This window comes from Diadema antillarum, unplaced genomic scaffold, assembly GCF_040938485.1.
Source record: "Diadema antillarum isolate AM-2024a unplaced genomic scaffold, OU_Dant_1.0 seq00000817_RagTag, whole genome shotgun sequence".
In the NCBI taxonomy this organism is placed as follows: domain Eukaryota; kingdom Metazoa; phylum Echinodermata; class Echinoidea; order Diadematoida; family Diadematidae; genus Diadema; species Diadema antillarum.
In genome coordinates this window covers 55,001-75,200 of record NW_027271695.1, presented here as the reverse complement: position 1 = coordinate 75,200, position 20,200 = coordinate 55,001, and the positions used below count along the sequence as shown (strand labels likewise).

At 38.6% G+C, this 20,200-nt stretch overlaps 1 protein-coding gene across 1 annotated transcript in view; it reads right to left on the bottom strand.

Annotated features, from left to right (window-relative positions):
* The window catches only part of LOC139739761 (solute carrier family 12 member 4-like), a 77,012-nt gene that overhangs the window by 8,634 nt on the left and 48,178 nt on the right, over positions 1 to 20,200 (bottom strand). Inside the window, exons 9-19 of the mRNA XM_071650359.1 lie at positions 20,056 to 20,187; positions 19,116 to 19,214; positions 16,950 to 17,007; positions 16,303 to 16,596; positions 15,319 to 15,537; positions 14,580 to 14,684; positions 13,212 to 13,300; positions 10,148 to 10,227; positions 7,369 to 7,401; positions 1,382 to 1,470; positions 324 to 430 (exon numbers count right to left, since the gene is read on the bottom strand). Of these exons, the coding sequence (XP_071506460.1) occupies positions 324 to 430; positions 1,382 to 1,470; positions 7,369 to 7,401; positions 10,148 to 10,227; positions 13,212 to 13,300; positions 14,580 to 14,684; positions 15,319 to 15,537; positions 16,303 to 16,596; positions 16,950 to 17,007; positions 19,116 to 19,214; positions 20,056 to 20,187 (1,305 nt within the window). The remainder of the gene's footprint in view (positions 1 to 323; positions 431 to 1,381; positions 1,471 to 7,368; positions 7,402 to 10,147; positions 10,228 to 13,211; positions 13,301 to 14,579; positions 14,685 to 15,318; positions 15,538 to 16,302; positions 16,597 to 16,949; positions 17,008 to 19,115; positions 19,215 to 20,055; positions 20,188 to 20,200) is intronic.

Sequence of the window (20,200 nt, the reverse complement as noted above, 5' to 3'; positions counted from 1 at the left end):
TTATAGTTTCATACCCTAAACTTGTATTTGGGTTGATTCACTATTTTTAAAGTTAGCGTTGCAGAAGTCCCGTCGTTGTTGTTGTTGTTGTTGTTGTTGTTGTTGTTGTTGTTGTTGTTGTTGTTGTTGTTGTTGTTGTTGTTGTTGTTGTTGTTGTTGTTGTTGTTGTTGTTGTTGTTTGTTGTTTTTTGGGGGGGGGACATACGGTATTTGACGAATACAACTGCAAGATATCCTTGGGCATACTTACTACCCAACAAATAAAGCCACAAGTTATGAGAGCCTGGCTAGAGGAAGCATAGCCAGTGATGCAAGATTCTCACCTAGGAAGACTTTCCATGATTTTTCATCTGGGTTGTGTCTCCAGCCATAGGGCCAGCCCATCACCACCGTGTTGTGTTTCAGGCCACCCAGACCACACATTTGGACACTGCATCAAAACAATGTAGTTTTAATATAGGATATAAAGATCGTTCTTCTAATTGTTTTGCTGCTCTTGTTTTCGTATGTTGTTGGGTTTTTTCACAGGACTTTGCATCGACAATGTGGCATTGAATACAATCTATGAAAGATAGATTTGGGTTATAAAGAAGAGGTATGGGGCATCATACGTACAGCATTCATTTCTCTCTCATATACCAGCATGGCTATAGTGACATCGAATTTTATCTATACTATCAAGGAAAGTTGTAAGGACCTTTACTGTAAGTCACATGTTCACAGTCATAGACGTGTCCTATTTACTGCTGAAGACAAATAAATGTGTTGAGCAGAGCAGAGCAGAGCATTGGATCATGTGAGCACCACTGATAAGCTGGTTGCCTTCTCGATCAATTTCACTCTTAGCATTCATTGGCATTCACTGGCAAAGTGGAAAAGGACCATGGAGTTGATTGTAATTGCTGTTAGATATGGAATTTATCTGAACAAAATAACAATTATGCAACACTGTGGACATCTCAACAAAAGTATGACAGAGCCTACAAGAGAAGATTGGGATACAGAGGTGTAAGAACTGTCCAGAAGGCAGCAGATGAATTTTTAACGTTGCTGATTATCTGTGCCACAATGCTGTAGCTAAAATGAAATTTTCTATGCTTTATGATGATCGATGACATAATCACAATCGTATAGTGCATGTCACTTAGGCCTCACTGTGCATACAGTGATGAGGTAAGAAAAGAGTTGTACAGATCCATACAGAGCTCACAATTCAACATCTCAAAGCCATCGTAAACAAGTATTCAAGCGTTCAGAAGTAGAGCTACAGTGTAAATGTTCAGTTAACATGCAATGGGAGTAGGCAGATGCTATAAACAATCCTTTCTTCATATAGGTTATGGTTCTCTTTGCGATCCATAGTAAATAGCGACATCCCTACCATGATGCAAGCCCCTCGGTGGGATTCTTGGTGACGAGCACGGTGCTGAATCCTTTCACCTTCTCCTCCTCCATCATCTTCCTCAGCTCCTGAACAAAGAAAGAGGTTTATAGAAAATATTGCACAGTGAAGCCCTATACGAAAATATCGCACAGTGAGGAAATATACAAAAATATTGCACAGTGAAGTGATAAACGAAAATGTTGCACAGTGAAGTAATTCATACGATCAGTGAAACTGTTCCTCTTACAATAATGGGATGCAACAATTTAAACAGCCAATATCCTTGAGTCACTTAAAAAAAAACTAGAAATGTCGCTATGGCGACTGATGCCTCCGCCATAATGCATGATTCTCCCAATAGGTGTATAGTACAATGTCTAGCTTCACAATGTGTGATGACAGTTTCAAATAACTGGCAAAATATTGAAATGACAGGTTTGTCAGAAATATCTTGAATGTTCACTTTCCTTGAACTGGGTTTGCTATAATTGTCTAAGAGTGCAGGTACACATATTTGGGGAATTGAGGATTTTTACTTGACTTCTGACCGACCCTTTTATAAGTGTATGCATTGAGTAATTCTCAAGGTATGAAGAAAGAGTGTAATTACAGTACAATTTTTTTTTTTTCATTTAAACCTGGCCTTTGACCCTTAACCTTTGACCTTCTGGCTGGAAATTGCCCAGAGAATCTCCATTAGGTAATACATGTATATATTAAGTTTTAAAACTAATAATGCAAGAATTGCATATACTAGTATATGAGAGAAATAGTAAAATTTTGAGGAGTTGACCTTGATCTTTGACCCCTGACTATTCCCTAGATAATCCCTGCCAGTCAGTACATGCGTATGTACCAAGTTATATGAAAATATATTGAACCATTTGCGAGAAAAGTGAAATTGTAACATTTTCACCCAACCTTTGACCTTTTGACCTTTTACCTTATGACATGAAACTCTCTCTGGAGAATCTTTACGCAGTAGTACATGTCCACACTAAGTTTCAAGAAAATACCTTAGAGCATTGCAGAGACTCCAACTCTCCCGTTTTCGACGGGAGATCTCCCGCCGAAAACCCATTTTTGCAAAATCTCCCGTTCTCCCGTTTGAAATTTAATTTCTCCCGCCCTGGCTCTTTGTCTCCCGTTGGAAAGGATTTCTTACATATTTCTATCGTATGTTGAAAAAATAAGCCTTAGATAGCACCAGAGAGCATCTAGAACCCTGGGAATTTCGCGTTTCACACACATCAACTTTGAGTCTCCCGTTTGCTAGAGGTTTCAGGCGGGAGAATCTCCAGATCAGAAGGTACTTTGGGTTGGAGTCTCTGGCATTGCATAGATATGGGGGAAATAGCAACATTTTAGCATTTGACCTTGACCTTTGACCTCTTGCCACTGTCACTAAAATCTACTCAACTACTTGCCCCATCATACATCATCCTTGGACCAAGTTTGGTGAAAGCTGCTTCATCCAGTTTTGAGTTATCACGTAAACAGATAAATTTTAGGATTTTACCTTGATCTTTGACCTTTGACCTCTGTCCGATTTCACTAAAAAAATAATCGATTGTCTTATCATACATCATCCTCGGACAAAGTTTGGTGAAATTTGCTTTATCCAGTCTTGAGTTATCGCGTAAACAAATACAATTTCATGATTTGACCTTGACCTTTGACCTTTGGCCGATTTCACCCAAAATCTAAGCAAGTAATTGCTCCATCATACTTTATACTTGGACCAAGTTTGGTAAAATTCCAGTCAATATTACTCAAGTTATCGCTTAAACGAATGCGGACGGACGTACGGACGGACGGACAACTCGAAAACATAGTGCCTCCGGCACCACTTCGTGGCGGAGGCACGAAAAAAATATTCAGCCATGCCCAAATCTTGCTATTCATGTGAGTTTAATATTAAACTGTACAAATAGTCTGTGATATCATAATTCACTTTTACAGGAGTAGTCTGATATAATTAATCTCCTTGGTTCTTGGTTCCCACAAACTAAACTGTCATACGGGTAAATCGCAGAGTACATATATACAATATATACACACAATCGTGTAGAAATCACCTTCCTTCAAACAGTTTTTTAACTGCCTCTTAATGCCTTAAAAAAATCAACTGGTAAAGTTTGCAGTCAGCTATTAAATGATGCATTGATTTCAGTGACGTAAGTGAATTTCATTACAGAGAAGAATGAAAGTAGACTACTATGCTCTATGAGAGGATTTAGTGTGATGTGAAGAAAGAAGTGGATTTGATGGAAATGCTGTTTTTCTGCCACTGGTCATTCAGCTATAAAACACACCATTGTCAACAAAACAGAGCTCTGCTTACAACAGTGTGCAAACACTTAAAATGCATTTTTCATTTTTCATTTTACAGAACTGGACATGCATGGTATCTAACAAATCACTTAGGTAAATGATCTTCACAGATATCTACCAAGATGTTATTCTTCAGACACCCCCTCCATTAACATCGAATTTTGAACTTTTTCTCATTTCATGCAAATGGAAATATAAATGAAGAGCACTGCATTCAAAAATTGATTCCTTTAAATGGCACGGCAAGTGAGAAAATGCCCAGCATCACCAAAGCAACTTACATTGCCATAACATCAAATATTTTGAATTACATATATGGGTGTGGGCACATCAATGCTGCATTTACATGAAAACACTTTTGGGATTGATAATATCTCATAAAAGATATCAAGGGTACTGGTCTTCATATGCATAATGTATCAAACACATATATCTTGCGGTGGCTTATTGCATATGAACATATGAATAGAACTAAAACAAAAACAAAATTTCAAGTTCCAAGCTGCTTCCAACTGCAATGAAATGTGGTCATTTTGTAAGTTGTTAGATTTTCTTCTTTTTGTTTTTGCCTGTGAATTCTATACGCATCTTCCTGCAAGACTAAGGGTTATACAGTTTGTATTTTTATATGAAATGGCAATTAAGGACTTTAACTTTGGCCTTCACATATCTGGATGTGTTTACTGATGGTTTTACTTTCCGTTATAAATATATAAATATACCATGATACTTTGCACTTTGCAGCAGGTTGCAACCTTTTTAAGAGGACAAATGTCCCATGCTTCACCACGACGAAAAACAACTAAAAAACATCCAATGCTGCCCAACACCACGCAGGGTTCCAGAAAAAAAAAAAGAAACCAAAAACAACTCAGAGTTACAATAGTTGCAGCTGCCACAGCAACAACCGAAATGCCCAGCAATGACAAGCTGCTGTTGTCGCAGGAGCTGCAAGCATTATAATTGTTGTATGCCACAATTGCTGCCAGTTCTCTCCGCAACAGACAACAAGGGATTAGATATTAGTGGAGCTGCCGTACAAATGCTGGGTTACCATGCTCTTCTACAAGTGGCTGTGTGGGATTTGCTTTTACATAGCTGAAGTTGGTTAGACAGACAAAGGTTTGGCGGGAAATTGCAACAGGTTATTAATTTTTCCCTCGCAGTATTTACACCATCAACTTTTCACAATTCTTTGAAAGGTGCAACTTGATATACACTGTACATAATCATGGCTCAGTGTTTCGTGGCAAATGGCAAGTGGTTGATATTTTCATGGACAAACACATTTGAGAAATTCTTCATGCAAACTAAATGATGCGTCAGGATAGTATCAGCTTTAGAAAGTACATGGTTAGCTAAGTGAGGAATATCGTCTGCTAATGAAAAGGAGAGAATTTTTATGTTATGGTTAGCATGACAAAAAGTAAAGTACTTTCCTGCTGAAGAAAGAAAACATTACAGAATTACAAACTTGAGTTCTGTTTAAAGTTATTGATGGGTTAAGAAAGTTATGTCAATTGCCTAATGCTCAAACCAAATACATCACTTGGGGGGGGGGGGGGGGTGAAGGCATTGCAATTCTACAAATCATGAATACAAATATATATATATATATATATATATATATATATATATATATATATATATATATACATTGTAGTTGTTCCGCGTATTGGCAGTACTAGAAATAGCAATAATAAAGTCACAACAGAGGAATGCAGGGAATGCATTGATAGCCAATCTTGATTTAATGAATAATCCGAATTTTCGAGGAACCTTCCTCTTCTTCAGGGATGACAGTGCGAATCATTCGCACTGTCATCCCTGAAGAAGAGGAAGGTTCCTCGAAAATTCGGATTATTCATTAAATCAAGATTGGCTATCAATGCATTCCCTGCATTCCTCTGTTGTGACTTTATTATTGCTATATAGATATATAGATATATATATATATATATATAGATATATAGATATATATTCCAGTTGTATCATGCTAGAAAAGACCAAAATCCATGCTATATCCATTCTATGATAAATGTTTGAACTTTTATGGTGTTACCCAATGCCATTTATACTTATATTTTACTTATTCTGAAAATATGTTGCTTTTTTTTTATATTTAGTATTGAGATTGACTTATAACATTCTTATCTTATCTTACGTCAAATACAGTTGGTGCATCATCTCTACTAATCTTATGCTCGTCAGAGTGTACCATTTGTCTGACAACACTTGAAGCTAGAGATTGATTACTTTCTTAATCTTCTTCTTTCAGTCAAAGCCTATCTCCATACCTACTTGTACATGTATATCAACCCAGTTATCTTTCCTTGTCTCTTATCTACCAGATTACATACAGTTTCATTGCCTTGATAACATATCTGGCAGGCATGCTGTGGAAGACACTGCATAATACATGTATGAGGTGAGAGCTATGGATAGAATATTATGAATTGATGAGAACTTTCAAGTTTTTCTGAAGATGACAAGTTTAGATGGAAACTTCCAACAGTATGGTTAACCATGTTAATGAAAACAGAACACCAGCAAAATTGGCACAGCAAAATTACTGATAACTCCCAGGAAAAATGAAATGAGTGATGAGGAAAGTTATTTTTTGCATGTCTAATGACATCAATCATCATGAACTCGCAGGTGCATGATACACATTTTGATTTTTTGTTTAAATGATAATAATAATTGTAGTATGCAAAAGCAAGCAAATTTTTCAAAAGTGTTAGTGCTTTTTTTTTCTCTCTGCAAGTTAGCTGAGCATGGAGTGCAATTTAACATAAACTGAAACACTTTCATTCGTTAGAAACCAGAGGTAATACAGCTCTTGAAATACTTCACTAAATAATAATTATTGAATGCAATTACTGGTATGTGTTTGCACACAGACACGGATCTGAAATGGTGAAAATCACTAGAGCTTGGCAACACAACACAGGCCGGGAAAGCAACATTTTCTTTTTGTTTTGCATCCACATAAAACCTCAACGAGACATTTACTTTCACAGAAGGACACTCTTGCGGTCTTTTTTAAAAAGAAGTTTGTACATGTTACATAACATCCTGGAATAAGATGATAAATTGTATGTCACCATTTTCCATTTATCTGCTTAATGCATGCATAGCAAGGCTCGACACTAACTTTTTTATTCTTTGGCGGCCCATACGGGCACAGGCCACTAAAATCTTTATATGTTACATTTTTGGTGGCCTGAAAAGAAATGTATTGGCAGGAAACAAATGGAGAAAAAAACAATCCACTTTGAGTCTTTGGTTGCCCGATTGGGCCACCAAAAGATAACCTCTTTTTGTTTTGTTTTGTTTTTGTTTTTGTTTTTGTTTTTTGTTTTTTTTTTTTGGGGGGGGGGGAAATTTGGCAGCCTGACACCAATTTTTAGTGGCCCCGGGCTACCACTGATGTCGAGCCCTGCATTACGTGATCTTGTGATAGTATTATTAACTAGCAGGTGTCCAGTAATGAATGGTGGGTCAGACAAACAGCAAATCACCATGGATTGAGATGGTCAGTTGATTCCTCACAAAACGTGAACAAGATTAAGAATATTAAAAAAACAAAAAAACAAAAACAAATATGAAGGGAAAAGGTGTTGGAAATTCTGGTTGGCAAACCTCACCTCCCGGGCAGCTTGAGCTTCTCCAAAACCCACCTGATACAATTTGCGAGTGGGGATGAGGTTGTTGTTGTTGTTGGGAGCAAAACAGGTTTGTTATTCGAATGAGAGAAGACTGCTCCCATACAGAACATTGTAACACGCACAAGTGGTACAAAAGAGTGGAGTGAGATTTCTCAGAAATGTTGGCCTACATTGTACATCGACAGGATGCAATGAAGTTCACTTTTCACAAGATGATCTCTTCACCAAATAAAGCAGCTATCATTTTTGGTAGATCTGATTCTACTTTGGCACTTTTATCCATGTTTCTGAAGAGCTGCATCACATGGGACATAAACAAGGACAAAATGATTTGGATGGACTTTAGAAGCGCCTAAGCATACGGTTAGAAGTTACTCATTTACACTCTTTAGAACAAGTTGACATTTCTCTTTTCCTCTGCACAAGCCATGCCTCATGTTATGTCATTTTCAAATTACTGTACCACATGAAACAATCATATAAAACATGTAGCTTTACAGGTATCAATGAGATGTTTGTTGAGAGTTACATATTACACGAATAGGCAAGTACTGTCACATGACTGTGCAGGAATAGGTGTATGAATCCCATAGTCCCATGCACAGATATTTGTGTTAGTATAGCTGTCCACAGCTCAAAATGGGGTGGGGTAAGATATGACAATGGAGAAACAAGAAGATGGAGCATTCTCTTTGGATGCTCATGAGGATGGCAATGCATCTTAAGTATCTGCATCACACTGTGCAACCCAATTTTAAAATCTGCTGGCATAAAAAGTATTAAACTTTGCGTATTATTTCTTAACTCTCGCAAGGGAAAGAACAAGGAGAAGCATGCCAGTTGTTACTGAACATTTGCAGCATTCAAAGAAAAACAATATCCTGCCTGAACTCCTCGTGTAGAGAAAGAAAAACAAATTCAACTGAAATCTCGATCTATATAAGATGATGCTTCTGCAAACAGTGAGAATACTCATCACCATAAAATGAAAGCTATCAAAAGTAAGGGGGAAGAGCTAGAAGAAAGGACACAGATCCCATACTGCGAGTTTGATGAATGTGTTACAAGTAGGACCTTCTACAGGTAGACATTAGGGTAATAAAATCATTTCCATTTCTAGTGCCATCTCTTATCTCAGACATATATATTAAAAAAAGCATGCTATGAACATAATCCTTCAGAGTATCAATGAGAAAACCTGCATGACAAAGTGTTTAAGTTTCACTGCATGTGCCCTCAGTACAAAGTAAAGACACAGATACACATTATGGGAACAATGAAATGGAGCAAATCAATACAAAGGCCTCGATGAAGACTGAGTGAAAGGGAGTTATTCAAATTCATATGCAGCCAAACACAAATGTTGAACTCTTTACATATAGACAGGCTGGAATGGAATGTGAATATATTAATTGACACGCCAGATTGTTACACATTGGCAAGCTTATTGTTCTGACTTATAAGGGAGCAAAAAAATACACAGTTTACCCATGTTATCTTAAAAATTACATGTAAATATCCATCCCCCAAAACAAACGAACAAACAAACAAACTGTAAATTGAGAAGTAGAGGAGAGATGATTAAAAAATATGTGGGGAGACACTCATCATAGGTGAAAGTAAGTTTTGTTAGCAGACTGACTTCCTTCTCTTCATTAACACTATGTGTTTCCATCAATCAAATATGCACTGTAAAACTCTGGTTCCTACTGGTCTTGATTTTCGGGAATGGCACCAATCATGACTTTAAAATCAGACAAATACACACAAACACAGAGAACCCTCAGCACAGGACAGCTGTTCTGACGTTCGGGAATTAACTCCATTCGATAAAAGTGGTCACCCAATATGAAAGGAAGTTATTGTGTTTTTACAGTGACAGAAAATCTTAATACGACAGGTGAGTATCAATAGAGATAAGATACAAAAGGACAGGAGGGGATACCTAGCATAATGCTCTCATATGAAGGCACTGTGCACGAACTGAAGGCTGTCTATGGGTGCGTTCGAACGCTCTAAAGCGAACCAAAGCGAACTGAACTAAAGCGTACCGTACTGTACTGTGCCAGTTTGGGAGCCTTCGAATGCTCTGTTGAGAAAGCGTACCTCTCGAGTTATTTTTAGAAAAGGTCACGCTTGTTTGTAGCAAGAAGGTCATTCACCTCGCGCTTGACCTACTTACAGCTGTCCCGAACAAAGAGAATGATGTTTTTGCATTGTGACGTATGCGCATGATACGCGCATGTTTTACAGCGAACTTTTGGTACGCTTTGGTACGCTTTTGGAGCACATCGGGAAGCGATCCACTTTTGGCTCGGTACAGTACGGTACGGTACCCTTTAGGAGCGTTCGAACGTTCCCCTGGCGCGGTACGGTACGGTACAGTTCACTTTAGGAGAGCGCTCGAACGCACCCTATCATTACCAAGTTGGCAGAACTCCTGTTTACACCCAGATGTAATATAAAGCCTGTATTTGCCAGGTTGACATTGGAAGTGGGGGTGGGGTGGGGTGAAACTAAATTTACATTTTTTCTTTGACTGCATATTCTAGGGGCTTGAAAGTTCATTCTTGTTTCAAATTCGTCTACATAAAAAATCTGCTCAATGAGGTGGGGTTTGATTCATGGGTTCCGTTGCCTTTCTTAATCAAAAATACTAGTAATAGTGTCCAAAGTTCCATGCTAGCACAGCAAGAATTGATGCATTCTATCCCGTATAGTTCAAATATTGAAAATCATGACTACGAGGACATCTTACTTGGTGAGCTGCCTGGGACTCTCCATACTTGAGGCTGAAGTCTCCTTCCAGTACGGACGCCACGAGAGTGAGACCCTTGCCTGCAGGGGAACGGCAATATCAAAGAAGAAAGATGTATGTTGGGTCTTGATTGATGCACTGTTCTCTTCATCAGGGACTTCCAATGGAAGCCAACCCCGCTGTGCATTTCACCTCTTAACCCTTTCTGTGCTAGGGCCTTTCTTTGACAGTGTGTACAATGCTATGGGGTTTTCTGTGCCAATTGGCATTCTAAGCACACAAAGGGTAAAGCAAGGAGTCTTGCGCAACAATGCTGCGATACTTTCATCAAAATGTTTATTTTGTGCCAGGGTCTCACAACTTTAATTCTCCTGCTCTTGTCAAAAACAAAGCACTCTTTGCTTCCAAAATAAGTCAATTTAAAGTTTCAAGATTTACAGCTGCACTTTGGTGTGTTACTTTACAAACAAAACAAAGAAGAAATGAACATTGTGCACATGCACATCTAGTTTGAATTTTAAAATACATTTCATTGCAACTTCAACTGATCCATCAAATAAGAAATAACTGTCATCATGACTAATTACTCAAGAACAATGATTGTCCTGATTTTTCATTGATACTGCGGACTAGATTAGGTGCAGCATAAATGACCTTAAAATGGCTGGTCTCCATCTACAGAATGGAGCGCGTAACATACACAACCACACATCTAACATTTGTCAAGAGGAACCCTCAAGGTTGACAACGGAACAGCGCAATACGCCAAAGGGAAGAACTATGATTTGTATTGTTGGATCAGGGCCTGCTTCCTGCTATTTAGGACTACAGAATGCACCACACTCGTGGGCACATGCCATCTCTCCGTAAGCATGTGGAACTACTGAGGGAGACCTGGAACATGACTCAGTGAGGTTAATTTGTCTGGCATAGTGGCGTGTGCTGGTGGTGTGGAAAGAGAAGTGAAATCTGGCTAGCATGCTAAACAGATCAGACCATGTCACACGGCAGTCCAGGTCAGACACAGTTATTCTTGAGAGAGAAATACAGAGTTCTAGAATACTCAAACCACACATGCTTTTCCATGAGAGTGAGCATGACAGCAAGAAAAATAGAGTGACTGTGAGAGACAGAGAGGGAAGATAGAGAAAGCGAGTTAAGGAGAAAGATAGATAGATAGGTAGATAGACAGATAGGTAGATAGATAGTTAGGTAGATAGATAGATAGGTAGGTAGATAGGTAGGTAGGTAGACAGATAGGTAGGTAGATAGATAGGTAGATAGATGGATAGATAGCTAGGTAGATAGCTAGGTAGATAGATAGGTAGATTGATAGATTGGTTGAAAGATAGGCAGATAGACAGGTAGATAGATAGATAGGTAGATAGATAAATTGATAGAAAGGAAGGTAGATAGATGGATAGATAGATAAATAGATAAATGGATAATTAGATAAATAGATAGGTAAATAGATAGGTAGATAGACAGATAGATAGATAGGTAGATACAAAGATAGAAAGAAAGACAGACAGATAGATAGATAGACAGATAGATAGATAGGTAGATACAAAGATAGAAAGAAAGACAGACAGATAGATAGATAGAAAATAGATAGGTAGATAGATAGGTAGATAGACAGATAGATAGGTACATTGTTATGTAGATAGGCAGATACAAAGATAGAAAGAAAGACAGACAGATAGATAGATAAAAAATAGATAGATAGATACATGGAGATAGATATATAGATAGAAAGATAGAAAGAAAAACAGACAGATAGATAGATAGAAAATAGATAGATAGATAGATCCGTGGAGATAGATAGATAGATAGATAGATAGATAGATAGATAGATAGACAGATAGAGAGATAGATAGATAGAGGAGAGCACCAAAGGCTACACATGGTCACTGATGACACAATTCACACTGGAACAGGAAAACGTCTGGTTCTGCTTTCTCATCTGCTTTTCCAATCAGTCCCTTTTTTTGATTGAGGGGGTCACATGACCTACATCGATCTCTTATCGCATGCCTACAGATTTTGTCTTCCCCAGCAGCCGGAGCACATTTCCCAACGCCTCCTATATGGCTTGACTGGCTGTAGCTATCCTGGCTAAACATATGATGTTTTGACATGCCTCTAAACAACTTCCTGAATTGCCATACAGCCTCTATCCGGACAGACAAAAATAAGTATCAGTCAAGCCATTCTCGCAATTTCTGGTCTTCATCTCACTATCGCATCGGTTTTCCCACACTAGAGGGTATTACTCATAGTGACCCGAGTTCAGACAACTTTATGCTGCACATGGTATCGCGTGTTACACACTTGGCTACAGTGGCTATGCTTTTATCACGCTGGGTCACACTTCTGTTCTGGGTAGGTTGTGTTCACTACAGAAATGACCTGACTGGTGGTTATTTCCAAATGAATTAAACCAAATCTCTGTGTTTCGATGATAAAATGGCTCTCAAAATTTTCTCCTACCAAACAGTTCTAATGATTGGACATTACTGCAAGACATGACAAACAGAAGAGAAAGGCGAAAGAAAAGTTTATGAAGGAAGTTCACTCATTTCATCTGAAAGTAGACAGTAGCATCAACAGTAATAGTAATAGTAGCAACAGCAGCAGCAGTAGTAGTAGTAGTAGCAGCAGCAGCAGTACTAGTAGAAGTAGTAGTAGCAGTATTTGTAGAAGAAAAAGTAATTGAAGTAGTAGTAGTCAAAGTAGTACAAAAGCAGTAGTCATAGTAGCTGTAAGTGTAGTAGCATCAGATACAGTAACAGAATAGCACTAGTAACACAGTAGTTGTAAAAGTAGAAGTCGGAATAGTACTGGTACAGTGTAAGTACCAGAATAATAAAAACCAGGGATACTAGTACAGTAGCAGAAATAGTATAAAAAAAAGCCAATTCATATGTAAATATACAATGTGCTTCGGGGCACTGGGGAGAAATCAAGAGAGAGGAAAAAAACCCTTGCCAAAGAACTGAGGCAATGCTTGGTAGAACATGAGTATTAGAAGAAGTCATAGTCAGTGGTGAGAAGTAGTACTTACCTGCTTTGAGCTGACTAGCGAATGTGAGGAGCTTCCTGTGTTTGGGCACTAAGTCTGGATTGAGCTTGCACAGAACCAGAATCTGAGGTCTGCAGAAAAGCATGAAATGAAAATAGGTGTTCACTATGTAATAAATAATCACTATTATCAACATCACTGTCTTCATCATCATCATGAGTATCATTACATTACTATTAGCAGTAAAAGTAAAAACTGTAATAACAGTGCAAGTACCTAGGTAAAAGCAAAAGCAGAGCTACCAAGTCTCACGCATTCTGCGTGAGACTCAAGCATTTAGGGGCAATCTCACGATCTCACGCATGACACCCATTTTTCTCACGCATCAGGCCAAGTCTGCAACTTGGGCCTATAATAATGAGTATAGTTCAAAAGATTAAAGTGATACTTGCAAATGAAGGTATATTTCCCTTTTGTCTTTCAAAATAAGTAAAAAATAGTCACTTAAGTATGCACCTGATCGCACCATTAAGAGCTAAAAATTGAAAAAGCTCCCTACCGTGGGAAGCCACAGGGGGGAAAAACCCCTCCTACACCTTCGCTCGCGCGCACTTTCACATGCCGAGATGCCGAGTCATGAAAATCTCACTCATAAAATTTTTTTGAATTTGGCATCCCTGCAAAAGTAAAGACAGAAGTAAAAGTAAACATAGTTTTTGCCATTAAAATAGCGGGAGAAGTAGCAAAAGATGTTCTCATCCTTATCAAATGACATACTACCATGACCTTCAAAGTTTATTAGATATCACAAAACTTAAGTTCATTATAAACCTCTTCTGTAAAATTCAATGATGCAGTATATTCATATTGGCAGACAAATCATTACATTTACTGAGGAATTTGTTTGACTTTGTTGCAACAATGCATGCCCCCATTCCATAGAAGGTGGTTTACTTTTATAAGAAATGGACGCCCCTACGTTTTCATTTTTATAGCTTCCTAAAATAACAAAGGGATAGACACAAAAGTAATGGAGGCTTTTAAACACAGTAATACAGCCTAACAGCAAACAGCAAACTGATCAATTTATCTACATCTCACAAGCTCTGTTCTTACATAGTTCACTCCTTTCCATCACTGTATTTACTTTTTGGTCAAATTTACGAAGTATGCATTGTTTCTCTCATGATACGTTCATTTGCACATAATATATTTTGTATTACACTTTACAATTTGCACTTCATACAAATTGTTAAAACAGTAAAATGTAGAATCCGTATTATGCATTACCTTCTGTTGGGTGGAAATAACATATGAATGAGTTAAACTGAATTGATATTAGCAAACAGTTTTTATGTGTACATGAGTAACTCAACTTCTGAACTTATCTTTTCCACCTTCATGACTTACCGCCAGTTTTTAGTGTGTGGAGGGCCCTCCTCTAGTTTCAGGAGGCTGTAGCGTGCAGCAGTCAGGGACAACCCTCGTAAGCCATCTCCCCATTCCTTCTCGGCTCTATGGATGCCAAGAATTATCATTAGAAATACAAATAGTATTGCATGTTTGTTAGTTGCCTCATCTGTATGCATGAATTGACACAAGCTAGCATTTTTTTTTTACACCTTTTGTCACACCTATGCTCAAGTTCACTGGTACTCAGCTGGCCCATTTGAATCACCTTGGTTCATGCTTATATAAGTCCTTGCTTAAACTGGTCAACATACACATACTCTAGAGAGTTTCTTATTATTGCAACATAATGTCAATATCATGAACTGAGAAAGGTATTCAAGTGAAATACAGATTACATGGTTATCTGTGTATGTTTTCCCATGTAATTACAGTATATAATCTGCCCCATGTAACTATGGGCATGAAAACTAACAATAATGGGCAAAAGACTTTAGTTCCACATTTCTTCTATCACACTTTGTGTTAAATCATACCGTTGGTGCTTTCTGTGTCCCCAAAAATATGCAGAAATGAAATAAAAAACCAACTTATGCATGCATTCTATATAACCAAATCCCCCTACATTTTGTCTCCATACAAATGTTTTACTGCATGTGACATAAACCCATGCCCGCTTCAATCGCTGCTCCTTTTGAAACCAGTCACATCGAGTCAATTATTTGACCACACGACTCACCCCTGGTACTCAATGTACTTGTAGATGAATGCCGCGACACCGATGGCCACGAGGGCATAGTACCAGCTGGAGATGAACATGAGGGCTATGCAGAATGACATGCCTAGGAAGGAGAGGGTCCAGTGGTAGAACTGGAAGCGAGGCCGCCAGTTGGGGGTCTTCAGCAGGGTCTGGAGGGCGCAGGCCAGGTTGACAAAGGCGTAGCACATCAGGAAGAACCTGCCCACGGGAGGGATGGCAGAGAGGACTGTGAAAAGAATCTCCCATCTATCTACATTTTCTTTATGATACTATCTCAACATGATGATGAGAAGACTGCAGTTAGGTACAGGGGGAAGAATGTATGAGTGAAAAATACTTCTGATGCAAAACACAGGATAGTTACTGAGACAGACAAGAATGATTTAGTATGGCAACAATCTCTAAGATATATCTGTAGATGATGAAGGTAATGATACAAGACTTAGAAAAAAAAGCAAAACATAGATTTCTCTGCTTTCATTTCATCTTAAGATTTGCATAGAATCGAGGTCTTTTCTGTAGTTATCCTGAATTCCAAAGACCAAATACATAGTATGGCTACAGCTTATCACCAGAAAGATGCAAACACTTTTCATACTCTCATCCTAAATCAGAGATTTAAAGTGGCAGTCAACCATGCCCTTCTCATCCCCCATCACTTTTTGATTAATTCTATTTTTTTTTTTTTGGGGGGGGGGGGGGGGCGGTGGCGGTATGTTGGCACTACAGAGCAAAGGTATACCTTGCAGTTATCCAAAATTCAAAGGAGCATCACGACAGAAAGTAGGGCTTTTCCCATATCACAAGAAATGTGACAATTAATAACATACATTTAACAATCACATCCTAACAAATCCCCAATAAATTACAAAAATAGAAATATGAAAACAGACCTCACACTAAAACACACACACCAAAAAAAAAAAAAAAAAAAAAAAAAATGACACTAGTCAATCAACTCACATGGTAATAATAGGGGCAACCAGATCCAGGCTGGCGATACAGATGCCCACTTCTGAGATGAGGGCCGTCAGGAGCAGGGCCCAGGTGGGCTCCCCAGTGGCCGAGCCCTTGCCAAACACACTCAGGAATGGGATGAGGTTGTCCTTAGCAATGGCCTGGAGGAGGCGGGGTGCGCCCGTCAGGGACTGAAGCCCCGCCCCCACAGTGGAGAGGAAGGAGCCAATCAGCACCACCCACTCGGTGGGGAAGCAAACGGAAGCTGCGATGAGGCCACCCCCTATCGACTCGCCGTACCTAGGTGGTGAAAATAGGAGAATTCAGATTTCCTTTTACTTCTGTAATTCAATTACTTTGTTATTTAGAGAGTACTGTGATAAAGGGTAAATGCCAGTTCAAGTGAGTCCCAACAATTCAAAACAGATAACAAGAAGGTAATCCTACAAAAACCTATTGATGAGAAAAGTTGCAATTGTACCTTAATGCAAAAACTTAACTCGCCACATCCGATACTGTTCGCACGCACAAAATCTCCTAATGATAGAGTACTAGAACATATCTTTTGTCTCCTCATAACTATCAAAGCCAATATTAAAGGGAGATTGTATAAAGAACTTGCTCATGTTCACATGAAGTAATGGATCACTTACTTGTCTCTCAGAACAGGTCCAGCCACGGTGCCAGCAAAGAAGAGGACAGACGTAAGGTCTGACGAATGATAGATGTTAAAGAAGCTCAATATCCAGTCAGAATTTTGTGTCAGTTATCATCTCCTACATCACATCTGCAATGCCTCTATTTCAACTGTATCTTTCTCACTATCAATACAATCATCTTCAGAGCTACCACCATCACCACAGTAACTGCCATACAATTACATCTTTATCATGACTGTTATGTATGTATAAACACTTGCTATTTGTATAACCATTAAATGCCATTAACTTCAACAAAGCTGTCATATCTTCATCATCATCATCATCCTTGTCATAATTTTGCATCATTGAAAACAAAATAATACAGCGTGTCCCAGAAAAAACGAAACCGAGTTTCATTGCAATTTTTTGCGATCATAATCATATATTTACTTTATGAGATATGCATGAATGGAAAGATTTACTTCCCTTCTTTCATTTGATGCACAACTCATTGTTCATAATTCATGCATGGCTGAGTTAGAACAATAGAAAGTAATGCTATTAAATTTTCATTTGCACGAGCAAATGGCGACTATGGATGAGTTTTTTAGGCTTTTTCGGCAATCTTTTGTAAAAAATGAAATCATAGCCTTAATATCCCTTCTTTTTCCTTTCAATTGACATCTCATGCGTAAAAAAATGATCTACGCCTGCACGAGAAAACTTAATTTGAAAATATGCTTCCATTTTACTCAGAAAGATGGATAGTAATTAAGGAGTGAGTTAGCTTTCCCGACGCCTGCCCGACTTGGCAGATAACAATGGCCTTCATGCTGCAATGAATTTACACAAACATGAAGGGAGATGTTAAAAAAGGGAATGTTACAGACGGTTCGGAATAGGGTTGTAACTTAGCACATGATCCAACCACAGAGCAAGGGTGCTCATCAGCGGAATGTGAAGGGGGAGGAAAGTAACTGAAAAAGCCTTCCGAGCCCTCCCCCCCCCCCCCCCACACACACACATAAAACAGAACAAAACAGAAGACGGCTTTCTGCCCTGCACTTGTACCTTTGAAATGTTAGAAGCGCAAGTTCAGTGATAAATAAAGTGAAGAACCCTCTCTTTCTGCTTCACCTCCCCCTTCAAAAACTTCAAGACCCTGTCACTGATGAAGGACTAACCACGCGTGAGGGAAATGTAGAGAGGAATGAAAACAGTGAAATAAGTTTGCGGTATTAAATCATCAAAATGTGTATCATTGTTGTACGATTTCCCGTAGCCATTGGACTGCGTGCAGCCTGAGAATACTCACGATATTAGTCTTCTATTATTGGTTATGTCTCATAGCTTATTCTAAATAAATGACAACAAAGGGCTGTCCGTCTCATACAGCATCCTCTGTAAATACCCCCCCCCCCCCAACAACATTCACTGTAGCACTGCGGTTGTTTTGTGTGAATTCAATGCTGCAGATGAGCCCATTGTCTAATGCTATGTCGGGAGAGCTGAATGCTTGTTTTCTTCGACTATCCGTAGAATTGGTAGAAATGAAGCATGTTTTCATACAGATTTTTCTCAAGCATGCGTAATTCATATTTGACATGTAAGGTCTCATATGAAAGAAAAAAATATGAATATTTGGGCTAATAACTTTGTTTTTCGAAAACGTAACATCAAAAGTCTGAAAAATTCACTTTAAGTCACCATTTGCGCGTGCAAATGAAAAATTGGTAGCACCACTTTTCATTGTTCTAACTCAGTCATGCATGAACAATGAACATTAAATTGTACATCAAATGAAAGAACAAAAATTTATCTTTCCATTGATGTATATCTCATAAAGAAAAATGTATGATTTCGATAGTACAAAGTTGCATGGAAACCCGGTTTCGTTTTTTCTGGGACACGCTGTAGAGTCACAATCATGCCTCCTGCCAGACACCAACATCAATGCTGTGTTGCACTATCCTTTTTCTCTGTCGTCCACTACAGCTTCAGAATTTTACATCCATCTCAGAAGTGTGCATATTCATAATCTAATCAGTTCTGTTTGCTATAATGGTGCAAACTTTACAACTACAAACAAAGTCCCTGAGTTACAATGAAAGAACTACATTTTGGGGAAAACAAACAAATAAACACTTGTCGAGCATCAGATGATGTTGCTAAGGATACAGATAAGGCTTGTCGTTACGATAGCCCCAATGGTTCCCCTTGGAATGGAGTACTGGGCATCTTTCAGATCTCCTGAGCGATTACTACCTGCCATGATGCCTGTGCGAGATGAAACCAAGGGAGAACAGACGAAAACACAGAGAGATACGATGTGAAAGTCTACATTCACTGCATACACTTTATCAATACGTAAATTTTCAACGCCATTATTCTCACCACCTTTATCTTAATCGTTACTATCATTATCATCATAACCATAACCAAAACATGGAATTTGTGCTATTTTGTTGAGACATTTCGTTCCAACATGAGAATAGCACACTGCAAGCAATTCACCTTTATCTTCTACATCTGTGCTTCTCAACCTTTTTCAACCCAAGCCCCACTTTGGCTTCTACACATTTTTTTGAGGCCCATAGTTAGATGAAATTTGAATCTTTTTTTTATTCATATATCTGGCCACTTTGCAGCCCACCAGTGGGCTGCAGCCCATCAGCTGAGAAGCATGGTTCTATGTGTTTTACTGTATTACAGAGATCTTTGCCTTCATCATCATCATCATCCTCATCATCATCATCATCATCATCATCATTATCATCATCATCATCACCACAACCAGAACTAGAGATATGAGCTTTTCTACTACACTTCTTTCCTCCATGAGAATGGTACATTGCACACAAAACACCTTCAATTTATTACATGACTTGCTCCATTACCGAGAACCTGCAGTGGATTGTTGAGAAAAGTGGACATATGATGGGGTCAATTGAATACAACAACAACAACAACAACAACAACAACAACAACAACAACAACAACAACAACAACAACAACAACAACAACAACAACAACAACAACAACAACAACAACAACAACAACAACAACAACATCAACAACAACAACAACCTTCAAATGTCATAAGAAACATCACTATTACCTGTGACTGAAGGAAAGAAGATGGCTAGGAGAATGGTGAAAGAGGTTGTGATATCGGCAACTACTTGGTTGGGCTTGCCAGGCTCTCCCTTCAGAACCTCTCCTCCCTTGCGGTAGTCAGACCATGCGTTTTCTGGAGAAATCAA